Below are 23,560 nucleotides of genomic sequence, written 5' to 3'. Positions count from 1 at the left end.
GTTTTCCCTTGTTTGACCTCAATATGCCAAAATATATACATTTTCATGAAATTGTACCTCCCTTCATATGTTATTGCCAAAAATTTCTTCAATGCTTTGGATATTCTAGGTTTATGATCCTCTCTGTGAAATTTTCCATTTCGTTCTTCTTTTGGAAAATCTGTTAATTGTCTCAAATTGTTGCTAACTTTGATATTTACATGCCTCTATGCCTTAAATAAATGTCTCCATCTCTTGTCCTTTATTAGTGTATTGCATCAAGCATCGAAATCTCTATAATACTCATTTATTCACATATGGTTCTTGCCATTTACCATTAACATGTAGTTTCAGTACGACAATGGCATTATACTTGTAGGATTCTTCTCTCTCATTTGTCATCCCACCTACATTGCCCATTCAATATGCTTAGTGAGAAGGGGTGTCATTTTCACTAATCACCTCTTTATGACTTATTGTCTTGTTCCTTACCTTCATCCCTTATTTCACAATTCCACTTAGTACCTTCTTGGTTTTCTCATATTTTCCCTTTCAACTTTTGTAGGATGTCTTCTCGCAAAGGAAAAGGGCCTGCCTCATCTTCTAGAAGTGGACATGCCTCTAGTAGGAAAAGGAGGGGTGCTACCACTAGTTCTTCTACCTCTCGAGCCCGACCTGCTAGAAACCTTTTTGAGGACCTACAAGATTATGATAGTGATACCTTTCACAGCCTTGAGGCTGCATTCACTTGGGACACCTTCTCCAAGAGACCAGTTCTGATGGAGAAGACGGTGGTGACCAAAGACTTCACTCAAGTTCAAATGCTCAAGAGGTTAATAGCCTTAGGATGGGAGGCCATGTTATCTGTCAACTGTCAATGCTACCCCAACCTCGTCTAGATCTTTTATTCCAACCTTGAGGTGATATATGACAACAAGATGTTTACCCTCACCATTCGGGTGAAGGGTCAAGATATCAGGCTCCTGATTAACTTATTGGCGGGGATTTTGGGCATTTCTTTAGAGGGTACCTAGTACTATTGCCCTCTCAAGGGTAAGACCTTGAGTCCTCACATGAGCGAGACCCTCCAGAAGCATATCTATTGGACCATTAGTAGTAGTGTTGTCCATCCTGAGTCCGAGACAACCTTCCTTCCTGAGGTCCAAGTTTTCAGCCACTTAGTATAGTTTAACCTGCTTCCCTGGGCCGGCCACCGGAACCAGGTGAACTTTAGGGCTGCATACATAGCATATTGCATCTACACTGCTCTAGAGAATCCCCCTAGCCTACCTCCCATACGTGATTATGAAAACTATGGAGTACCACACTGTCCCTCCATCTGAAGGTAACTACCCTTATGCCCGATCACTCACTAAGATCTTTGAGCACTTCCAAGTAGATCTTGAGGGTGAGGAGGGTAGTGCCCCATCGGACAAATTTTCTCAGGGCATCTTACATAAGATGAAGCTATGTCATCTAATGGAGCCTGTAGTGGGGGAGGTACCCCAGGAGGAGGGTGATGAGGAAGAGGATGACGAAGACTATGTCCCTAAGGTTGAGGAGGATGAGGATGTGGAGATGAAGGAGGAGGTCCCCATCAATGTGGCCCCACCATCTCTAGGTAGCCCCTTTGATTTTCAAGGCATGCTGGAGAGGTTGAAGGTACTTTAGGAAGGTCAGGAGAAACTCTTGACGGGACAGAAGACCATCTAAGAAACCTAGGCAAACATCGTCATGGATATATATGATTTGGATAACACCGTGTAAACCGCCTCTAGGGACATGGCAGAGAGCCTAAGACACCTTCAGGGAGAGGTGGATTTGGTGAATCGTTGGTTCGACTACTATGATCACCGCTTAGGTATCAACTCAAGATCTCGGGTGGAGGAGGTCATCGACTTGGATGATGATTGATGGGACTGCTGGCCTGGAATGATTTCCTTTTATTTTCTTCGAAGTTGTAATCATGGGAATTCTGTCTTCTTTTCTTTTACTCTTCTATTCTCTTTTCTTCTTGTTATATTGTGAATTCTCTGTGGTGTATGGAAACTTTTTCTATGATTATATAAATTTCTTTTCTATGTGAAACTTTTTGGATTCTCCCAACTTACAAATGTATCATGGCAAAAATTTTAAGTTTTATGTATTTTCAGATTTTATATGCAGTCTTTTATGTTTTCCCAAACCTCTTGTCCTATTATGGTTTCTAAGAATTTAATCTCGAATTGCTGTGTGTGATTAGAGCATCGCGCACTGATACCACAGTTGTCATGCCCAGTTCACATAGAACCTAACCGGTGATTGGGTTCCCTCCGGGTAACCTAAAACCACTAGGATCATCTGATACAATAACCACAGCACAACAAGCACAAGTAATTATGAGATATAATAACGTAATTCAGTGAAAGTCTTGTCATGAATAATACTAGTAAATCTCCGTATACTCTTGATACTCAAATTATCATATATAGTCTAATTACATGTGGGCCCACAGGCATGATATTTACACAAGAATAGCAATTTAACTATCGAGAGCACAAAAGGGAGAAATATACCAAAAGAATCAAAAGAGTACAACAAGTAAAATCAACTATTGTTGCCCTGCAACACAACCCTCACACAGGCAACTGTCACCGTGATCGAATCCTTAAGGGACCCACAATCCCCCGCTGGGGTTTCATTGGTGGGACTTGGCACGGGTTCCTCTACTGAATAACCTATAAAATCATCTAAAAATGTGTGTACATGAGGGGTGAGCTCACTGACTTAGTAAATGGAAAGAAAGATGCACATAAGTAATTGCAAATGAAATGGTACTATATGCATGAGATTCATTTTAAACATAATTCCCCTAAGCAATCATTACTAGGACATAGGTAACGTGCTACTCACAACCACAGTGTGCGTATGCCCCAAGTACGAGACACATTATCTAGCCCACGATACGCTGATAGGATTTTAAGAGAAAGTCACCCATGAGCATTCAAAAAAGTAAATCGTGATCTAACCACAGCAGAAATGTAAATCGTGGCCGAACCACAACAGAAATTAAAAGCAATACGATTGGCCCTCTAAATATATCACTAAGATTTTCAACTGTCCTAATGATCAGCCAGATGTACTTCTAACCACCATGGCAGTCCGCAACCAATGATTCCCCCCAGTGATAACACAACACGTAGATATCTATTGGGAAGGGTCGTAGCATGAGAGAAAATGATATCCTAACCACATGCTCTTATATAAGTTAGTATGACTGCATAGTACTTTCGTGTCTCATTCCACGGTGTACCAATGCATTCATTTTCAAGCCGACTATGGCATCTATTCTAGAAATCATACACACATTCGGTAAATCATCACTATATTCCATCACATGATAAACCCATTCTCAAGATTCCAAGCAAGTAACAAGCATATAGAATTTAAGATACAACATGTTCAGTTCTAAATGCATCATTCATACATCAAGCATAAGCATAGGAATGGCAATCGGAATGTCAATATAGTCTATGAATGCATAGGATTCCAAAAACACTCCAAAAATAAGATCAAAGTCCTCTCCCCACTTGCTTATTTTTGTACAATAGTATGCGCACATGGTATGGGTAAGATCCAACGTGAGAAGATGAGTTTCTTGAAACCTAGCACAGATAAGGAGTTTAGAAATATGACCAATTCGAGAATATAAATGACGTAGAATATGGTCATAACTCGTATAATAGTGTGAAGAAGGTTGTTGGTGAGTTTGAGTTCCATCAGAGTTCATTCGGGCTACAAGTGGGTCATGGAGGTGGGTAGGATAACCCACCTATGCAAACTATCCAGACCGGCGGGTCATAATAGTTGGTTTGGCACTCGTTGGTTCTTCCTGTCGATAGGCCCAAAGTAGACTGATGGGTCATACTAGTAAATCTGGCACTTGTTGGTCCTACGAGTCGGTTGGGCCAGAAGCCCAAGCAAGACCGGGGGGTCACACTGGTAAGTGTGACCGGCCAATGCTACCTACTGGCATTCTGCGGGTTTTAATGTTTTCCTTCCTTTCTTCATTCCACCTCTTGGAATCTAAAGGGGGTTGCTCCCACCTCATTTTCCACACATTCTAAGCCTCATATACTTGATTATTCTATAGATCTAAGTCATCATCATGATTTTGGGGATGAAATCATACCATGGCTCAAGAAAACCCTAAACTTGAGATCCTCTTTCTAAAACTCAAAATGTCACTTCTATAACTCCTGAATCTTTGTTTCCCTTCTAAGATCCTTCAAGGAAATCACACAAGGGTTTCATTATTACCTTAATTTGACCATACACATGAGGGTCATCACAATCCATTAGTTTAGGGCATTACTTATTTCAAAACTCAGATCCCAAGATACCGGACACTATTCCGATGACGAAAAGTAGGTCGTAGCTTCGGAATCCAAGGGGATAACCTTCTTCCTACACTTCTTCTTCTTCTTCCTCTTTTCTCCCTCCTCTTTACTCCCCTCACCAACCTTTGTTGAAAATCATAAATGGGAGAGAGAAAAGTATAGGTGCTATTTATACCATGGGCAATAAATATCTTCTAAGGTCCATTTGGTTTTTCCCATTTATAGACCAAAACATATTAAATCATGATACCAACCAAAATACCCGACATCATCAGGCATATAAGACCTCATTTCGACAAGGAGTCCAAAATACACGTGCTCACCCAAGCTAGGCATCCTGTGGTCCACGTTACCCATACAGGTGGGTCACATTCATGGGTCTCGCACCTATCAGTGGCACCCACTAGTTGACCAAAACATAACCAACCTTGCTGTATTTTTGGGGGAAAGTGAAATTTTATGAGTATCTCGCTCTCGCCACGTGGTGTGGACTATGTTCTTATCATTCACATTTGATAGAGTACCCTTCCTATTCATACATGGCTTTATGATACGTGCAAGGGCACAGCCTTGGAGTGCGCATCACTTCAGGAACTGGCTCAATCTTATCTGGCCACCTCGCATTTGACATCATCCTTGCTGTCATACACCATAGGGCACCAGCGTCAACTCATTCTAGTCTAGACCCTATATGACAAAATCGAACTAACCAGTCAATAAACTGGGTTTAAAGAGCAAGGCTCTACAATAGCGGCTGTCTTTTCTGTGTTTTTATGTCTTTTTCTACTTAATACAGACAAATTATCCTAAAAAAAATGAAGAAGAGAAGGAAAAAGAATTGAAATATACAATCAATAACAAAATACCCTTAACCATTAGAGGCAATGGACTCTAAGAGCCAAGTATATATACCCAAAGAAGCGATCAAGAACCTATTGCAAGGAGTATTATTACAGGAGTACATGTGTTGACAACCTTGTAAACCAAAACAGGAAGGGGGTCTGGGTATTCGGAGGCTGCATGATGTGAATTTTGCTTGCCTAGCTAAATTGGCCAAGCAAATAAAGCATGAAGACTCTTCCATAAGTAAGTTTTTTAAAGCTCGTTTCCTTAAAGTTTTTTGAAGCTTGTTTCCTTAAAGCTGATGGATCTCTTAAGATAGGTCATATTTCCTCCTCTATTTGGCCAAGTATCTAGACGGTTTGGAATTTTGTGGCTTCAAATGAACAATGGACCGTAGTCAATGGCCACAGAATCTACTTTTGGAAGGATAGGTGGCTAGATCATGACTCTATTGAAGAAGATCAAATTTTTTATGGTGGTCTATTTGTGAATCTCAATGCCAAAGTTTCAGATTTTATTCAAAATTATCGATGGAATTTCCCTCATGTAGTCTCATCTTTCATGTCTGGAATTTTTGAGCAAGCAAAGTCTATCTATATTTCAGGTATGCATGGCTGATGTCTGTCATTGGCGTCCATCCTCGGTGGGAGTTTTTACAATTAAATCAGCTTGGGAGAACATAAGAAGAAAGGCGCCTAAGGTGGGTTGGTATTCTTTGTTGTGGCAATCCTTTATTCAACTTCGTCAAGCTTTTTTGGCTGGAGATTGATAAGGAATAAGCTGGCACTAGATGATAATGTTAAAAGGAGGGGGTTCCCATTGTCTTCCAGGTGTGATTTGTGGCAAGGCGGAGGAGTCAAAGAGTCATCTATTCTATGAGTGTAGCTTTGCCATTTCGGCGTGGAGATTATTTTGTGATTGTTTTGGGGTGCAATGGTCCAGTTTGTTAGGGGATGATCATTTGATTTCTTGGTGGAAACTCCAAGCGAAATTAGTGACTTTGAAAGGAGTGTGGCGAAAGGGTTTTGTGTTGATTCCATAGTTCATTTGGATGGAGAGGAACTGTAGGCGCTATGAAGATGAGAGAAACTCAGTGAACATCTGCTTTGTGAGGGTTAAAAATGAGATCTGTTGTCAAACTTGGTCTCATATAGGAGAGCCGGTATCAATTGATGATTTGGTGTGCGCAAGAAGGTTTTCAGGGGTGCACCGGAGGCGTAGAGAATTTATAGAAATTGCTCCTCTGATTGGCTGGTTAAAATTAAATACAAATGGTTACTCTCTGGGAAATCTGGGAAAAGCAAGTGGGGGTGGTGTTTTTCGAATGAGAAGGCGGATGTGATTTCAAACTATAGAGAATATCTTAGTGTATGCACAAATTTTGAAGCTGAATTCCTGGCAAAAAATGCAGGAATTGAGAATGCAAAAAGATTAGTGGTGCAAAGGCTATGGATTAAGTGTGATTCAATCGTGGTGGTTCTTCTTTTGTTGAAAACGAAAATTCCATGGATAGTGTGCCAAAGGTAGATAAACTGCATGTCTTATCTTGAAAGTGTAGAGTGGAAGATCACTCACTGTTACCGAGAAGCTAACTCAATAGCTGACTTCTTGTTAAAGGCAGCTGCTCGATTTGAAGTTTCTTTGTCAGTGAGTTCCTGGCCGGCTTTGGTCAAGTTGGACTTGGATATGGATGCCGCGGGTCGTCCAAGATACAGATTTCAATAGTCTAATTTTTAGGTAATATTTGTATTGTGGGGGAGAGTTGGCTAGATGTCTTAATTTGCTGATGGTGATGCCGAAGGTGGATTATGTTCATCCTCGTTTTTCTCTTTTATCTTGTGTTCTTGGGTGTTTCTTAGCCCTTTTATATATTACTTCTACTTTTTTTCCTCTTTTTTTTTTTTCCTACAAATGAATTTCTAGCGAAAAAAAAAAAAAACCTTGCACCTTACCGCTAACCTCAAATTAATGCAATGAATTCTCAAATTTGGTCTACAGTTCTGAATCGCCTAACCCAATTTCTAATATTCTTCTCTATTCAAATGTGATAGATAAAAACTCCAAATACAATTTTATCAATTGTATCCAAAATAGAATTCCCTTTAAAATTCTTCCTCTCCGAACCCCATGTTATAGATGGAGGTTGTCTTTTTGTTGATTTATTAATAGATTCATTGATTGGGGAGGCCGCCTTTGACCATGCTATTACTAATAATACAACTCGAAGCGGGGTGCTCGATGACTCTTTGTAGTGTAACTTGGCCTTAGAAGAAGAAGAAGAATTGTAAAAGTTAGTAGTGGAGCTGAGGTCTTGGTTTGCTTTGCTCATCTTAAGGTTGGCTTCTCTTAGTCAGTTATGGTGCTGGTGCCCAGATGGTTTGGGGTGTCTCTTCCTTGGATTTCCCTTTTGCGTGTGTTTGTTAGGATGTTTTAGTTGTGGAATTTATTTTCTCCTTATTTTTTTATTTCTTTTCTTTCACATATTTTGGGGAAAATTTTCTTGTCGATTAATATATTTTCGTTCACCAGAAAAAAAAGAAAAACTCTCAATCTCGTTGTTACACCAACATTTACATATAATCATTTCCTACATATGTGAGGAAAATAGACATCCAAAGAATAAGTGTTAGATATCCTCAACTTCATTAAAACAAAAACAAAAAGAAAATGGAAATGGAACTTGTAGTTTGTCATGCTTTGATAAAACATTATTTACTACAAAGGATTTAAAAAAAAAAAAAAAAAAAAAAAAAAAAATCAAGAAGATAGAGATTCTTAAGCATACAAATTTTGATAGTCTTAGCAAGGAAGAAGATGCCCAAATATGCTTTATATTATGCTGTATAAAAGTAGAGTATCATATGCGGTCATGGTCATCCATTCCCATCAACACTGCATCAGGAAATTTTTTTTTAGAATCTGAGTCAAGATTCAATTTGGACTTTTTAGGACTAGCTAATTCCTTCCAAACAATTTCAAAATGCCAAATTAATTTATGAGAGTACACATCATGCATGATGTACTTTATCTATTGTGAATGTAAGATGGAAAATGATTTGCCATTGCTTTCTCTGAGATTTTTTTTTTTTTAATTTCATTTATTTATTTATCTATTTATTTATTCATTTATTTATTGACTTTTAAAAATGAGAAAATTCGTTACTTCTCTAAATATTTCTAAGTGAGCCTATGCACAAGATATTTTCGTTACATTCTATCTCCTATAAAGTAGGGAATATCTGTGTGTGCTATCCTTTAGAACATAGAATTTGTGGGCCTATGTGTGTCATCCTTGAGAATAGAAAAAGTATATAGAAAAGTCTGAGCATGCAGCCAACTGCCAAACTTGTATCACTTTCTTCTCTCCCCCACCTCATGGAAAAGGCATCGATGACCATTTTGTGTCCTGTAATCGCATTGGTTGGAGTGGCTGGCTTAGTGGTGTAAAACCTAGCTGTTGACCGTGCATGGTGATTAAATTGTGGGTTCATAAGATTACCAAAGGGTTCGATCACAATCTGTCAAACCAACCCATGCATTGTCATAAGAATATGAAGAATGATGTATACCACTATTTGTAATACATGCCCTCTCACATGCTCCTTTCCTATATAATTTCTTTTTCCCTTAATCATGTGGGTGCTTAAATACGAATTGCAAGGCATTCTCATCTGTGCACCCATTAGTTCCATATAGGAGATGCTAATATATGTGGGCTACATGTAATACCTCTCCAATGTGATATATATATATATATATAGGGAAGTATTTCCTATGGAGAAGTATGGTTTTTGCACGTGTATGAAGCCCAATGGCATCTCATGAGAAAGTATCCATAAAGGCAATAATAATATATAAATGTATGTACTCATGTTTCGTGGTAAATTTTTTATTTATTTTTTATAACATTATTTCTTATTTAAATACCGTATATTGTTCAGTATCTTTTTTGTCCATCATTTTATTTTTTTCTAAATTATTAATTCATTTTGTATTTATTTTAATACTTAAATACTCATTAAAAATTAGTTTTTTTTTTTTTGCTTTTTTTAATGTTTAGTCTCTCGTCTCTCACCCCATTTCTACCTAAAAAAAAAAAAAAAAACCACGTATGTCCTCCTCCTTATCTCTCCTTTTTTTTATACTCTTTCTCCATTTTTCCACTTTTCATTTCTTTTTGAAACTTTTTCCCTCTTCTCCCATGTTCAATTGCGGCTCTCTTTTTGAAATATATTTTATGATATATTTATACTTTTTTATATATTTTCTCTATTTATTCCTTATTTTCCATCTATCTTGTCTCAATCGGATTTTGAATATCAAAACTCCAAGGCAAAATCATTGAAGTCTTAATCCTTGATGATTTATGGCCATAAATTAGCCTTGCTGCTTCAGCACCCTTGATATTTTGTGTAAGTTTCAACATATGATAGAAAACATATTCATAATACACTGCATGGAGATCAAATAAACATGCAACAATTGCTACGAAGACAAGAATGACGTACATGAATCCATGGCTACATGAAAACAATCCCTTGTTATAACATGAATGCCGTTGTTGGTTTGATCTACCCTCTTTTTTTTCTCACTTTAGGTTTTTCTTTGGTCATTCACTTAATGAGCCAGTGATAACTATTTATAGGGGTGAGGGTAAAGACCAACTATGCAAAGAAATTAGAGTTTCCTTCTCATTAAGAAATAATACCTTAGATCCACACATAGTAATGTATATTTCATACCATTAAGGTATGCTAATAGAATCTAATATTTCCATAAAGATCACTAACAAATATTCAATCCTTTCAGCTTATTTCATCCATAGTCAACACCACTAAATCGATTTTGAAAATAAACCTTCAACTATATTAGCCCACCTAATTAGAAATCTTACAATCTCCCACTTTGACAACATATGTCACAAGTTTTAAATATTAAAATAAAATTACTTAAAATGACTCTCCGATTTAAACAAACTGAATGTGACCACAAACAAAAATAATATTGAAAGGAGTGCACCTTAAACTAAATGCCTTGATCTGAATGAAAATTACAAACAATTTACTATATTGATATCACATTTCAAGCGATATGGGACCAAACACGTGAAAGTGCATATAACCTCACGGCTGAACAATATGAGAATGTGGTATGAAAATTACATCCGATAGTGATTATCATGCCTATTTTCAAATTGGTCTAGGCTAAAAAAACCAAATGAACCCTATGAGACAGATACCAAAAGTCTTATTAACTATAGGCGTCTCCTAAAACTTAAGCTTCGATCGAAGAATCTCATTGGGAGGTGTTCTAAAACTTTAGCATCAGACCTCAAACCAAGTGAGGCTTTATTACGACTGAATGTGTGTATATTAACTGGAACCTTAAATATCGAATAAGGTAAATACACCACATGTAGTTTCAATTTTCAAATGAGTCAAATAAACAAGTATATACCCATAAAAAATTGACGATAATAAAAGATGCATGTATATTCTCGAGAATAATAATGCATCACAAAAACAAAAACAAAGTTGAAAGTCAGATGCAACTGAATATATGAGCGAAGCTCTCACTAATAAAATACATCAAAAGAATTAACAACTCCTATATTAGTGATATGCTCTTAGAAAATTTTTGGAATCAAGCTCTTAGTTAGCAGATGAACAATTATTTAAACTATAGTAATGTAGTTTTATAGAAATTTATGATTCATGAACGTATTGTCACTGATATTTAGATAAAGCCTATTTGATTTCTCCTACTTTTTATAAAGAACTTTAGTTTGGACAAAGTTGACAACTACTGGCTTGGGAGGCATATCAATTTTAAGATTAAAATCTATTATCATAATAGTTAGAGAAACACTAAAGTATTAGTTTCATTCCTAAAAATTAAAGCCTTTCAAAATTTTATAGAAAATGGCTAAGAAGTCAAAACTAGAAAATAATCATACATATTTATCAAAATATACAATATATAAGACCAGAATGTATATTCACATCCCAACAATATAATTAAACCTGACTAATTGAACTATTAGTTAGATTTATTCAAGTATTATTTTCAGTACTATAGGAAAACACAACTAGGGAAAGATCTGACGTCATCAGGATTACAACTGTGATAGCAAGATCATCCAACACGTACTGGAATCTTTTACATGTAAGGTGAGACACTCAAAACAACATTACTTTGAAGATTCTATCATCTGTGATGACAAGACAAGGAAGAGCCTCCAAAGCTATGAAACGTAAAATGTCATCCTCACACTATCAAAAGAAATCGATCAAACGAAGACTCACCTATGGTGACAAGAGCACATCGTTAGCCATATATATGGTCTCCTTGATGGCAACCCATCCTGAATAGTCAATAACGATTTCATAATCTTAGTAACTAATCTACTAAGTGGAAGTGTAATCACTGAAATGATGAAAACCCACAAACTTGGATTGCTACTAAATGCTCATGGTTTAAAATTTGGATGCAAACAACAAGATGAACTATTTCAATATTCAATTAAAAAAATTCAGCCTAAGCCAACAAAACTAACACACTGTAAATCTTAACAGTCAAAATGGAAACACTACAATCTAGAAGTCATCAAAGTGAGTACATTCTCAATATAACAATTTTGCACTTCTAGCCATTACCATAAAAAAAAAAAAAAAAAAAAAAAAAAAAAAAAAAATCTAAATATGATAATTTTCAATAATGACAACATGCTAAATATGTCAGTTCATAACATTTATTCATGATAGTAAAAACACATGAAATATGTTACCTTATCCATAATGTATTAGATATAAGAGGTTGTATAACAAGTATGGTCGTTAGATACAAATGACTTTAATATCTAATACAAACATAAACTCATAAACTTTAAAACCAATCATAATAAAGCTCTATAATTTCTTTATGTCAACAGTTCATTAGCTACTGAAGCACATGAATCAAATAACCTACTTAGTCAAAACAACAATAACTCATTAACAAATAAAAGTAATGTGGGCTTAGATCCATATTACGTGTAAACAATTTAATAGGTTTTATACAAAAAACTACTAAAACCTTAATGGGCTCATTTAACTACAATATATCTATTTTATTTCAATGAATTTTCAATAAAATTGTACTTTATCATAAATTACATATAGAGCATATAAATTCAAAGAAGTATAACTTAAAACAATACACTTATAACATTTTAAATAATGGGGTATCAGAAGCTCATAAATAAGTATCTTGTGAAGAAACAGATGTCATAATCCATATAATTGAATAAAAAAAAAACATCGATATGCCACAGGTTGGCTTAAAGTTCATGAAAACGATAAGTGTAATGTATATAAATAAAATCTATATAATGCATCTATCACCCTCAACAAGATAATATTTTGTTCACCCACTAATACAAGAGAGTAGGGGCTAGTTGACACAATAAAAGTACTGGTTATAAGGGCCAAAACCAGTTCATATTAGAACAAGAAATAACTAGTTTTGATCTTGGCCTAACCAACCAGGGCTAAATCAGTGAAGACAAAAACAAATTTCGAAAATCATTTTCAATAAATCAAAATCAAAAAAAATTTCTTATTTCTGTTGCATAAATTATTTGTGTTCTATACAGTTATTAGGCTTCAAAATTACAACAATTACTACGAAGACAATCAGGGCTAAAAAAATTTCTTAATATTTTGTGTAAGTTTCAACATATGATAGAATACTTATACGCAATACACTACATGGAGATCAAATAAGTGTGCAACAATTACTCCAGAGACAAGAACGATGTACCTGAATCCATAGCTATAGCAAAATAATCCCTAGGTGCAACACAAATGCCATTGTTAGTCTAATCTACCCTCTTTCCCTTCTCACTTTAGGTTTCTGTATAGCCATTCACTTAATACGTCATGATAACTATTTATAAGGGTGAGAATAAGGACCAACCCTGCAAGAAAATTATAGTTTTCTTCCTATTAAGGAAACAATACCTTAGGTCCACACATAGTAATGCATATTTTATACCATTAAGGTGTGCTAATAGAATCTAATATCTCCATAGAGGTCACTAACTAATATTGGATCTTTTCAGCTTACTCCATTCGTAGTCAACACCACTAAATCTGTTTTAGGGACAAATTGTGGACTATGCTAGCCAACCTAATTGGAAATCTTACAACATATTTTATTTTTCTTCCTTTTCTAATCTTCTCTTGATGGGGAGTTATCCCGACTCGAGCTTTGTTCCACTATTTATCTATGCTATCATTGAGAGTTGTAGACATCTTGTTGCAGATCCAGTTTCAATAGCATCTCGTTAGGGGCTCAATGCTTGAAAAGTCAATCCCCTATACAGAAGATTCAGTTCATTTTTTTCAGTTGTTCTTTATTGAAGACATACTTTGTTTATTTATTTTAGGTTTTTTTTTTACTGTTTAGGTATAACCCTCCACATGTTTTTCCCATTTTCATTTTAATTTTTATGATGGTAACCATCCACACTTAATATAAAAAAAATAATATTGAGCTCCATTTTTTTTTTCTAGTAGGCTTATGATTCAACTTAATAACATTAGTTTTATTACTTTCAGGAGAAAGCTTCATTCAAAGAATTATGTGGTTGTCATTGATTTTTGTTCTAGTTATCGCATAGATTGGGAACTTATAACAAATTCTAAACACACCTTCAACAAAAGTGATCTACTTTTATGGACCTTATTTTCCATTTCAACTTAATAACATTATTTTTATTACTTTCAAGAGAAAGCTTCATTCAGAGAATTATGTGGCAGTCATTTGATCTTTTTTTTGCTCTAGTTATCGCATAGATTGGGAACTTACAACAAAGTCTAAATACACTTAAACAAAAATGATCTACTTTTATAGACCTTACTTTCCATTGCTATTGCTATTAAAACAGGGATTATAACTAGAATTTTATCTCTCGCTATGAATTCTATAAGACCAGCTTAAAAGGTTACTTTTGAACTTATGATTTCCCTTTATTTCAAATAATTTTCTCTATTCGTGCTTCTGTCTATTCTTTTTTCTAATCTCTGAATTGAACTTTATTTTCTTCCATCATGATATTATTTTCTTCGCTCATGCTAGCCCAGTTAGCATGGTATATTAAATCAGATCAAGGGCTGGTTGCTTCTTTTCTACATCGGAGATTCCTTACGGAGGATGAGATGATGAAAAAATCTTGCATTTGCTCTTCTATTTAGCTGGGGATAAAGAAAATTTGGAATTTTGTGTCCTTGAAGCAGAGATGGGTGGTTGGAGATGGCTACTCAATCTCATTCTAGCATAATCGGTGGCTAGAACAACATTCTATTGCTGAGAGCCTAGGTTTATAGGATAATGGCTCCCTAAAGGCTAAAGTGGTAGATTCCCTAGTTGATGGGAAGTGGAATCTCCCATTGGTGATGTCTTCTCAATTGAGTAATCTCTGCTCTCAAATCAAGTCATTCCCTACCCCATCGGTTTCTTTCCAGGACAGAAGAATTTAGTCACTAACTCAGTCCAGATCATTCTTAGTGACATCGTCTTGGGATAGGATTCGAAAGCATTGAGATCATTGTCTATGGTATGGAATGGCTTGGAATAAACCTATTTCATCTCAAGTTACCAGTTTGGGCTGGCGGATTATTAATGGCAAAATCCCTATAGATGACTAGGTTATAATTCGAGCTATTCCTTTGGCCTCTCGGTGCTTTCATTGTTGGATAGAGTCTGAATCTCAAGATCACATATTTATTGACTGCACTTTTTCAAGAGAAGTTTGGCTGAGCATGTTTAGGATTTTTTATCTTTGTTGGCAGGGATTTCCATCTATCCAAGAGATATTCTCGTGGTGGAAACGAAAATTAGCTTCTGTCCCTATAAAGCAGATATGAGTTGTTGTCCTTCTTTACACTCGCCACCAACTTTGGCATGAAAGAAATAGAAGGAGATATGAAAATGTTTGTAGAGCAGCAAGTTGGGGGTAAAATCTATTTTAATGGGCTTCACAATATGTCGTGTGCATCCCCTGTGAAGATCAACTCAATTAAAGACCTTTTGATTTCTACAACACTATGATTAATGAGAGCAGCTCCCAAACACAAAGAAATCATGGAGCTGAAAAGGGTTCCCCCATTGATTGGGACTTACAAAATTAATAGAGTAATTTACAATGCCACCCCCTAGAGAATGGGAGTATTATAGGAACACCGCCTATTTAATAGAAAATAGCATACCATTAATCTCTGTTACAAAATATACCTCAAATGCTGACATCAGCAGGTTCTTTTTCTTTTAAATACCATTTTACCCTTAAAAATTGTGAAGTGCCGAAATTACCCTGACCCATCCCTAACTCACTCTCAGTTCTATCTCATTACAGACCAGCGGCGACTGTGAACCCCCCTCTGGCGAACAAACAATGGATGTGAGTGAAGGGCCTCTCTGGGACTTTCTGGCCTCTCTGTCTCTTTCTCTTTATCTCAAATGGCTCATGAGATGCCCCAAACAATGGATCCAGCTGCAAATTTGGAGCAAAAGGGTAGTCGACCCGTCGGAGGCACAAAACACAGCTGGTGCCAAGCCGTACTAGGAGGCGATGGTTATGCCAAAGTCTCATTAGCTGTACTAATTACAGTCTGTGTTAGAGTAATTTCTATCAAAGCATCCATCGGCTCATAGATGCATAGAAAACATTTTCTCCAGCATTTCTGTCTTCATCCGCCAACCTAGCAATTTCCTTTTCCTATAACACTAGCAATAGGAGCTTCATATCAAACAGACCCCATTGCATGAGTGTTCCTTTTTTTGAACCGGTACAATATTGCTGGAGTAGTGGACTTTGTGAAAAACCAATCAATTCCCTTTCAGATACCAAGAAATATTTTCCATGATATACATGTAGCTTCTGCTTTGATCTTGCGATTGCCATGTTTCATGTTTCATTCTTCTTGGCTGAAGCTGGAATGCTAAGTCAATAGCCAAGTCAACTTCAAAATCATCCGTCACAGTTGGAACACGTACAATTTCATTTTCAGAGTAGTGAATGATTGAACATGAATTCATCTTAATGGCAAGGTTCTGTTTTAAATCCTTAGGGAACAAAACAAATTTTGGCTGTAAAAGCTCTAGCAAAGGCTGGATTTTCTGTACCCTCCACGAACTCCAAAAATCCCATCCCATCCTCCATTCCAGAATTACTCGAGACGACAACACCAACACCTTCTTCTTCACCGTATCTTCAATTCCTCTCCTTCAAATCCAATCCTTCGACATCTCTATGTTGTTTTATGGTTGTCCTTATTGCCAACCTGGCCACATGACGATGATGACGTGATAAGTTTTGGTGACATAGATGAAAATGATGACATGACAGTGTCTAATGTCACCGATGAGATAACAGAGCCGCTTGGTATGTATGGAGTGGTTTAATACATTCTTAATAGGTGGTGCGGGTTTCTGAGTCAAAACTGGTAAAATTGATCCATTTATGCTCAAATACATTTTCGATAATGAAAATGACATTTTTGGAAGATCGGTTCTTCATAAAAAAGGTAGATTGTAATTTATCTAGTCCAGTGCATTTGATTTCGTCATATTCTGATACCATATGAAGAAGTTATGACATTTGTCGTAGTCGAGGATAGTTTTGACATTAAAGATGAATTTTTTAAAGGAAGTGTTCTCCATGTAACAATACGACAAAAATCCAATCTTTTCAACGGTTCTGATTTCATCGTGTTTCGATTCCGTATGAGAAAGATACGTCATTGGAAATGTATAGGGGCATTTTTGTCTTTTTACATGATTGAGTCTTCTGAAAAGTCGTAGAGCGTCCAATTACGGTTCCAATGCACTTTGTTTCATCTCAATCGAATATCGTATGAAAAAGTTATAAGTGTTTCCGTAAAGCAGGTTCGAAAATCCAAATCGAAAATTCATCAGTATGCTCTCGGTGTTGGGTGGATTTTTTAGAATTTATTTTCCAAATTTGAATGGCTTTTATGTAGTTTTGAGGTTTTGAAGGTCTTAGTTGATAAGGGGTGTTTAGCACTAAAATATATGAAGGTAGGGGTTTGATTCTAATAAAGAGGAGTAAAGGGAAGTGAAATGGATGGTCCAGATTCTACCACGTAGGCTTGATGTCCATCCAAAGGCTACTGAGATTTTGTGCTGACATGGAGGAGATAGATGCTTGCGCGTAGGATTTTATTGGTTAGGTGCATAATCCTTGATGCACTGGCGCTACACCTTATCAAGGTAGGTTGTGGTGTTTCGCGCGTGCATAGAAGGTATAAAAAAGATTCTGATCTTAAGGATCTCATGAGATCTGATTAAGGCCATCATGAAGGATTCAGATCCAATGGTCGATAAGCCTTTCACTTTGTAAGTGGGAGACAAGCTCCTTTAAAATCCGAAAAAGCAACCAATCAAAGATCGACAATAAAAAGTGTCAGCTGACCGCTGACGTTAGCATGACGTCATCAGTTGACTATCTAATTCAAATCTTGTGGTTGAGATTTACTATCCATTATTTTAATCAGACGGTCTAGATTAAGAGATTCTCCTTGATGAGATCTAAGGCTAGATTTGGGCCCCTATTGCGCGCGCCGCCGGTGTAGCCTATGCCACTCCTACAAAGATTTCATTTCAGGCTATCTCATTGCTCCAACTTCAAATGGTCATATCTCCCTCATTTTAGCTCGGATTTGGATGAACCAAGCTGCTACTTCTTAGTTTTTTCAAGCCATACACCATGGACACAAGAAAAATGAGTTTTTATTGAAAGAAGACTACAGTTTTGGCAGGAGAAGCTTTCCCCTCTTTATTGGTCCTTAAATGAACATGAATACTTGATGATAAATGTTCTTAGGCCATTAAAGGAGGTAAAAGAGGTGGTTGAGGTGTGTTAATGATACATTAACTCAAATCCAATGAGGAAGAGAAGAAAACAAGGATGTGTTTGCTTTGAAGAACAAGAAGCCAAGAAGAGAGAAGGTGTAAGCACCAAACTTGTCAGTACAAGTTTTCAGTCATCCCAGGCAATCGGTTGTGGGATTCTCTAACCTTTGATTTACATTATATGCATGTATATATGTTAGGGTTAGTTGTGGATGAATGTATACATGCTAGGTTAGTTGTGGATGAACTGTAAGCATGCTAGCTAGTTGGAGATATATATGCTAGGCATAGCTTGACTGTAGGCCATTAATATAAGCCCAATTTAATTGTATTCTTTATTGAGTGCTTAGTGAGTGCTTAGTGAGTGCTAAGCATTGGGAGTGGGTGTTCCCGTGTAGTGGGTGCTACACATTGTATCGGCACTGATAGTGTCATCTCAGCTTTAGCTTGAGAAAATTGGGTGTGGGTGCTCCCGACTGTGGGTGCAGTCAAAAGTAGTGTATTGAGTAGGTACGAAGCTTTTACAGGCATTACTCCGTGGATGTAGGTAAATTGCTGAACCTCGTAAAAATCCTGTGTTGTGGGTGCTTGTTATTTGTATTTTATATTGAAGTGCATGGAATGTGGAATAGGTGTACACACATGAAAGTGCTTATGAGAGGCTGAGTGTCCATATGACTGTATGCAAACAGGGACAGGTATATTAGATTTTTCTTGACCAGACATCGGACAGGTTTTTGGGGATCGGAATTGGACTCACTGATTCACCCCCCCTCTCAGTGACTGCCGGGTTACAACACTATATACTTCCCAACTCCTTCAAAGCCTCGCCGAAGGCGGCGATGCAAACATTGGCTGAATCTCACCATTTCATGGTATAATCGAACATGAATTAAATCAAAATCCCTAGTCCAACCAATCTGAAGCGGATGTCCTCTTTGCTTGTGTTTACGCTTTTCCCGATTCGAAGTGGGTTGTTGCATTGCGCCTCCACACATCCGTCTGTGACCCTACATCAGCGTGTTTATATTGAAGGAACTACTGGGATTGATCTGAGGGAAAGAAGATAGCGACGGATGGTTCCTCTAATAACTCCCTCCTCTTGATCTTCTTAAAAAAATCCCTAACCACGTATAGCAATTCAACTCGAACAGCTGGTTCCTTAGGTCTGAACACAATTTGGTATTAAACAGAAGGTGTTCCTATAATACTGGCATTCTCTAGGGGGTGGCGCTGTAAATTACCCAAGTTAATATTGATAGTTGTTCTTTGGTTAATCTGGGATATGCTAGTGTTGGTGGAATTTTTAGGGACAAGGAGTGTCATACATTGCGATGTTTTTCTGCATTTCAAGGTATATCTACAAATTATTGGGCGGATTTTGCGGCTTTCTTTGAAGCAATTAAACTCGCCAAGCCCATAAGCCTTTCAAGGATTGAAGTCAAGCGTGATTTCTAATTGGTTGTTTTGTGCACAAAGAGAAAGGTAATACTGTGGTGCTTCTGGCAAACATGGTTATCCTTGTCGAGCTATCTGGAGGGAATCCAATGGAGCATTCATCATTGCTTTAGAGAAGTTAATACTACAGTGGATAGTCTCGCTAAGCACGCTACCTCTTTGAGAGTTTTTGCTATCTAGAATAATCCCTCAAGATTTATAGTGAATGAAATTGATTGGGATGCCTCTCAGAGACCAAGATTCAGATTCCAATGATTTTCTCCTACCATGTTTGATTTGTTGTCTTTTCCTCTTGCTCTGCTGATGGCAATGATGTAGGTAGGGGAGGAAGTAAAGTTTTTATTGTTGTGATCACATCTCTTTTCTACTGATGGCAATGCCAAAGGTAGAAGTGAGATCTAAGTTTTTTGGATAAGGATCTGTTGCCCTATTTTGGTTCTTGTATATTTCATTCATTCTATTAATAAAATTCTTGTTGACCTTAAGCAAAAAAAATCTTTTCTTTTTAAAGGTGGGTTTAATATTCCTTTATTGTTATTCTTTAAAAATTTCATAGTCTAAATCTATTTCTCTATTATTTATAGCCATTTTCTGTAGCCTATTGATTTGATCCTAATTTTGAACTCCATTTGTTATTCCTATTAGCTTCCTTGCATTATAGGTTTCAGCCAATATAAACTTTTATCATCATATTGTAGAATATAAAATTTATGATTCTAAATTTGTGATGCTACTTTGCAAATTATAATATATATTTTGTGTCTACAGGAAACAAGATAACTTAGTGATGAAGAAGTGGAGACTCTGAAAGCTTCAGTTGAGTTCTGCTCATCAATGACACCTTCTAATAATGATGAAGAGGAAATGCCATCCAAAACAATTGACAATAATCGTCAGGCCATCAAACTTTTAGTGATTTCATATATATATATATATATATATATTGTTTTTAAAGCCTTGACCTTGTTATTTAAAATCACGACAACACCAGAAAAGAAATCTTATTGTTACATACATTATTTTTATATATATATATATATATATATTGTTTTTAAAGCCTTGACCTTGTTATTTAAAATCACGATAGCACCAGAAAAGAGATCTGATTGTTACATACATTGAAGCCTATTCTTCTGCTTATCTCTTCTTTGGTTTTTTTTTTTTTTTTTTTCTCATTCTATACGCTTATTTAAGTTGGATGTAAATTTATTTTCATGAATTTTTTCTCTTTCTCCTTTTCATTTATTATTGAGTCACTTAATGAACATTTTATCTTAAAGCAACAATCATATATAGTGTTGATTCAATGTTTTAGGTAGTCGTTATTTCAAAGAAAAATTTATGAAGCCCTTTTAGAGGATTTAAAGTGTCAAAAAAAAATCTATGAAACCCATTTGGAGAATTTAAAAGATCAATAATGTGCTTACTTGTAAGATTCCATTACACCATACTAAGTGTATCCATTATTTTCCCATAATGTTAAAATCTACTTCTTTTTATATACGTGATTGCCACTCTTGACTATGTAGATACATAGATGCATTGAACCCACACCCTCATTAATTGTTGATCCATCTATCTACCACGTGTCGCACGTAGGCTACAACACAATTTGGACAGAAAAATCAAACTTCTGTACGAAAGTGAAGTGTCGACAAAAGACGCAGTCATTATTCATACCTGTCACATCAAGCTAATTGGGCCAAAGGAAGACAGTTGGGCCAAAGCGGCCCAACCCACTCAAAATGGGCCTACTACAACATACACATGAGGGAGTTTATACGGAGAACAAGAAAAAAGAAAACTCGCAAGCTTCCAAATTAGTTTCAGCTACTCTACGCCTGCTCGCATGTGTCTATAACGCCCCCAGAATAAACCTTTCCACGTGTAAGCAACAATCCATGTAGCGTATCATACACCAACGCGTATTTTAGTTTATTTTTTAGAAATACAAATTTAAAATAAAAATATTTATATTGAAAAGAAAATAAAAAAATCAAAACAGAGGCTTAAATAACATGGATCGCTCACGTCTTGTTCATAATTATTAGACTACCATCACATGACAAAATGATTATTCAATGGTTTTTGACATCTTATTCTCAGAATTTTTATTAGTGCCTCGTTATTCCTATCTTCTTCAAATCATTGGATCATCGCCATGTTATGTATCATTTGTCCAAATAACTAGGACAGATGACCTAAACGATAAGCATATAAGAGAAAAATCGGATTAAAAAAACCAACTCTCATCTCGGCTCGGCTCCGCTAAAGCTTGACAGCGGCAGCAAAGCCCGGTTTCTCAATTCTTGGTAGATTTGTAACTCAGCCAGCAAGCCGGCACAACCCTATGAGTGGAGAGTCAACAACGCCAGTTGGCACCACTTCAGAATCTAGTTTTTAAATTATAAAATGGTATTATTATATTATAAAAAATAAAAATTTCTAATAATCTCATAAAAATTTCATCCTTATAAACCCAATAAAATTCTTCAAGTAGGTCTTTTCTCCTTCTTTCTTTGCTCTCTCTCTCTCTCTCTCTCTCTCTCTCTCTCTCTAGTTGCAGTCATGGAAAAGGAAGAATCATCATCGTCAATGGCAGAAAACGAAGATTCCGGCGAAACAATAACAACCCATCAGACAAAGATCCCCGCCGGTCTAACCCAAGAAGAGTTCGAAGAACTAAAACCGATCATCCACGAATTCCACACATACCGTATAGGCTCCGGCAAATGCTCATCTCTGCTGGCCCAACGCATATATGCTCCGGCGAAAACGGTCTGGTCCATCGTTCGCCCGTTCGATAAACCTCAAGCCTACAAGCATTTCATCAAGAATTGTTCCATCAAAGAAGGTGACTCTCCACCTCCGACCACCGTTGGATGTCTCAGAGAGGTCAACGTGATCTCCGGTTTACCTGCGGATACAAGTACGGAGAGGCTTGATGTGTTGGATGATGAGAGGAAGGTGACTGGGTTTACCATCATAGGTGGGGAGCACAGATTAAGGAACTACCGGTCGGTGACATCGGTGAATGAATTCAAGGGAGGGCGTAGGGGGGGTGGTGGTGATCAGTATGATGGTGAGAAGATCTGGACTGTTGTTTTGGAATCTTATGTGGTTGATGTGCCGGAAGGGAATACTGAGGATGATACACGGATGTTTGCTGATACAGTTGTTAGATTAAATCTGCAGAAGCTGGCTTCCGTGACTGAAGGGTTAGCTGGTGATCGATCAAGATAAGCACAAACACAGGTGAATGTCAAGAAACCAAGAACCTATTGAAAAAAAAAAGAGAAATTTTGAAATTGGGTTTGGGTTTAGTCGGGAGTTTTGGGATATTTATTTCTGTCTTCTTTCATTCTCTGCTTCTTCATAGGTTTTTGGGGGAAAATTTTTGTTATTTGAAAGAATTAATTGTATGTTTATGCATAAGATGCCATAGTGTTTCATTAGCATTTTCTCATTTTCAGTTTTTATTTGGAACCTCCCATTCCCGTTCCCAATAATCTCCATGAAAAAATTACTATGATCCGGTTATTTCTAAGTACGTATCATCCGCAGCTAATATATAACCCCACCCTTCCGGTTTCCTTGATTAGCCATGGATTCGATAGATGGCGTGCCATCTCCCTACCTACAGCTTTCAATGCCATACAGGGTGGGAATCAAGAAGAAGAAGTTGCAACATCGAATGCACTCTATCTGCACACTCTCCCGGCCCTAATGACTATTCTCACTTCCCAACTTCTCAACTTTTCAATAAATTTTTTTTTTCAAAGACCCCCAAATAGAGCGATCTGTGATTGTCCATTAGGATGGATTAGAGATTGTGAGGATAAATATACAGGTTTGATTCATTATCTATGCATCTGCGATTTAAATGGAGACTATTGTGGTGAGTTGTTGATTTAGTCTTCTTTAGATTAGTCGAGATACGCCCAAGTTTGCCCCAACAAATTGATTAAAAAAAAAAAAAAAAAAAA

General features: G+C 36.7%; 1 protein-coding gene across 3 annotated transcripts in view; it reads left to right on the top strand.

Moving 5' to 3' along the window:
• The first annotated feature begins 22,089 nt into the window (after positions 1-22,089).
• The window catches only part of LOC122069940 (abscisic acid receptor PYR1-like), a 4,304-nt gene continuing 2,833 nt past the window's right edge, over positions 22,090-23,560 (top strand). For all 3 annotated transcript variants that reach the window (XM_042634017.1, XM_042634019.1, XM_042634020.1), the window contains exon 1: positions 22,090-22,829. In XM_042634017.1, the coding sequence (XP_042489951.1) occupies positions 22,143-22,817 (675 nt within the window). In that variant the 5' untranslated portion in view covers positions 22,090-22,142 and the 3' untranslated portion in view covers positions 22,818-22,829. The remainder of the gene's footprint in view (positions 22,830-23,560) is intronic.

This window comes from Macadamia integrifolia, unplaced genomic scaffold (assembly GCF_013358625.1).
Source record: "Macadamia integrifolia cultivar HAES 741 unplaced genomic scaffold, SCU_Mint_v3 scaffold773, whole genome shotgun sequence".
Lineage (NCBI taxonomy): Eukaryota > Viridiplantae > Streptophyta > Magnoliopsida > Proteales > Proteaceae > Macadamia > Macadamia integrifolia.
The sequence above is the reverse complement of the archived record's forward strand: the minus strand, read 5'-3'. Positions and strand labels throughout refer to the sequence as shown.